Source organism: Theobroma cacao, chromosome 3 (genome assembly GCF_000208745.1).
Source record: "Theobroma cacao cultivar B97-61/B2 chromosome 3, Criollo_cocoa_genome_V2, whole genome shotgun sequence".
In the NCBI taxonomy this organism is placed as follows: Eukaryota; Viridiplantae; Streptophyta; class Magnoliopsida; order Malvales; family Malvaceae; genus Theobroma; species Theobroma cacao.
The window spans coordinates 19,202,300-19,204,547 of record NC_030852.1 but is presented as its reverse complement, the minus strand read 5'-3'; the positions used below and the strand labels follow the sequence as shown (position 1 = coordinate 19,204,547).

Sequence of the window (2,248 nt, the reverse complement as noted above, 5' to 3'; positions counted from 1 at the left end):
ACAAATATTATGGTATTTATCCAATCCTACCACAATTAAAATCCCTTGGTCCTAACAAGTGCTGGGGCAAAAAATTTACCGATTTGCCCCCGAGATGAAAAAATTAGGATTTTGCCCCTATACTTCGAAATGTACCGAAATCTCATTATTTCTACTTTTCAACCTAAAATAACACTAATATTGATCAATATTAACCAAATGGGGCAAAAAAATATTTTATAAAAATTCTCGTTTAGTCCTCTAGTGGCAAAATTACCATTTTGCCATTGTGCTCCAAAAATTTCGAGAATCAAAATTTTTCACTACTAAACATCATTTATACTCCAATAATCATAATTATATTTCATATAATTATTCTTGGTCAAATGTGATCAAATCTTGGCTAGAAATCTCCATTAAATCATCAAATGGTAAAATAACCGTTTTGTCCCTAATCAGATAATTTTCCTGATGGACTCCAAACTGGACCTTGAACTCCGAATCACTATTCTAAGTCATTCTGTGAGTTTTAAAATTTTCAAATTCCTCTTAGAATTTCTATTTGAACTAGTTTAAGGCTCGATTTAACGTAGTTGTACCACTCGATACAATACCGTCTTTTAATCGAGCTTGACAGGGTCTCACACACATTTTAGAGTGAGGCCTATTTTAATGGACCAGATTAAAGAAGCACAAAGCAAGGATAAGTTCGTAGCTAAGGCCTTAGAGGACCCTCAAGGAAGGAAAGGAAAGATGTTTACTAAAGGTACAGATGGAGTGATGAAGTATGGAACTAGACTATATGTGCCTAATAGTGATGGATTGAGGAGAGAAATATTGAAGGAACCGCACATAGTAGCTTATGTGGTACATCTAGGGGCTACAAAGATGTATCAAGATTTGAAAGAGGTATATTGGTGGGAAAGACTCAAGAAAGATGTAGCCGAGTTCATCTCCAAGTGCCTGGTTTGTCAACATGTTAAGGCCGAGCATTAAAGGCCTGCAGGGCTATTATAGCCGTTACCAGTGCCCGAGTGGAAGTGGGAGCGTATTACCATGGACTTTGTAACAGGTTTGCCTCGGACTAGTGGGGTTACGATTCGATCTGGGTCATAGTAGATCGGTTAACTAAATCAGCTCATTTCCTTCCGATTAAAACTACATACGGGGCTGCCCAGTATACCCAACTTTATGTAGACGAGATAATATAGCTGTATGGCATTCTTGTTTCTATAGTATCTGACAGTGGAGCACAATTCACCAGTAGGTTCTGGGAAAGTTGCAGGAAGCATTGGGCACTGAATTGGATTTTAGCACTGCTTTCGACTCTCAAACTGATGGCCAATCTGAACGGACTATTCAGACATTGGAGGATATGTTGAGGGCCTGTGTAATAGACCTTGGGGTCAGGTGGGATCGATATTTACCCTTAGTGGAGTTTGCCTACAACAACAGTTTCCAAACTAGCATCCAAATGGCACCATTTGAAGCACTATATGGAAGGAGGTGCAGGTCACCTATTGGATGGCTAAAAGTGAGAGAAAGGAAACTCTTGGGGCCTGAGTTGGTGCAGGACGCCACCGAGAAAATACGCATGATTCGTCAAAGGATGTTAACAGCACAAAGTAGACAAAACTCCTATGCTGATAACAGACGGAAGGACTTGGAATTTCAAGTGGGAGATCATGTCTTTTTGAAGGTCTCACTAACGAAAGGGATAATGAGGTTTGGCAAGAAGGGAAAGTTGAGCCTTGATATATAGGACCATTCGACATCTTAGAAAGGGTTGGAGCAGTGGCATATTGTTTGGCATTGCCACCAGACCTTTCGAATATTCACCCTATGTTTCAGTGTCAATGCTTAGGAAGTACAAACCGGATCCATCACATGTAATACGGTATGAAACCATCCAGTTGAATAATGATCTGACTTTTGAGAAGCAACCGGTAGCTATCCTTGATCGGCAAGTCAGAAGCTCCGTTCGAAAGATGTAGCCTTGGTAAAGGTGTTATGGCTAAATCAAACTAGTGAGAAGGTGACATGGGAAGCTGAGAAGGAGATGCGAACAAAGTATCCCTATCTCTTTGATGCTTAGAGGTACGCTACCTTATAGTTGAATTTAAATTCGATGACCGAATTTCTTTAAGTGGGGGAGAATGTGAGATCTCAACCCCTATAGGCTCATAACTACGCATAGACGCAATAACACGAGCTAGGGGTACTTTCGTTATTTCGTCTAAAAAGTTCCCAGAAGAAGGTTTTATGATAT

The 2,248-nt window shown here is 39.9% G+C and overlaps 1 protein-coding gene across 1 annotated transcript; it reads left to right on the top strand.

Moving 5' to 3' along the window:
• LOC108661159 lies at positions 652-1,973 on the top strand. Its single transcript, XM_018117056.1, has 4 exons — positions 652-945; positions 1,247-1,389; positions 1,492-1,704; positions 1,844-1,973. The coding sequence occupies exons 1-4, from the start codon at positions 652-654 to the stop codon at positions 1,971-1,973; spliced, it is 780 nt and encodes a 259-aa protein (XP_017972545.1).

Bases quoted from the DNA above. Each gene is read 5' to 3' on its own strand.
- LOC108661159 (XM_018117056.1), top strand. From the start codon at position 652: ATGGACCAGATTAAAGAAGCACAAAGCAAGGATAAGTTCGTAGCTAAG. The intron at 946-1,246 runs GTTTGTCAACAT...ATTCACCAGTAG, and splicing joins AGTTCATCTCCAAGTGCCTG to GTTCTGGGAAAGTTGCAGGA. The intron at 1,705-1,843 runs GTTTGGCAAGAA...GTCAATGCTTAG, and splicing joins CTAACGAAAGGGATAATGAG to GAAGTACAAACCGGATCCAT.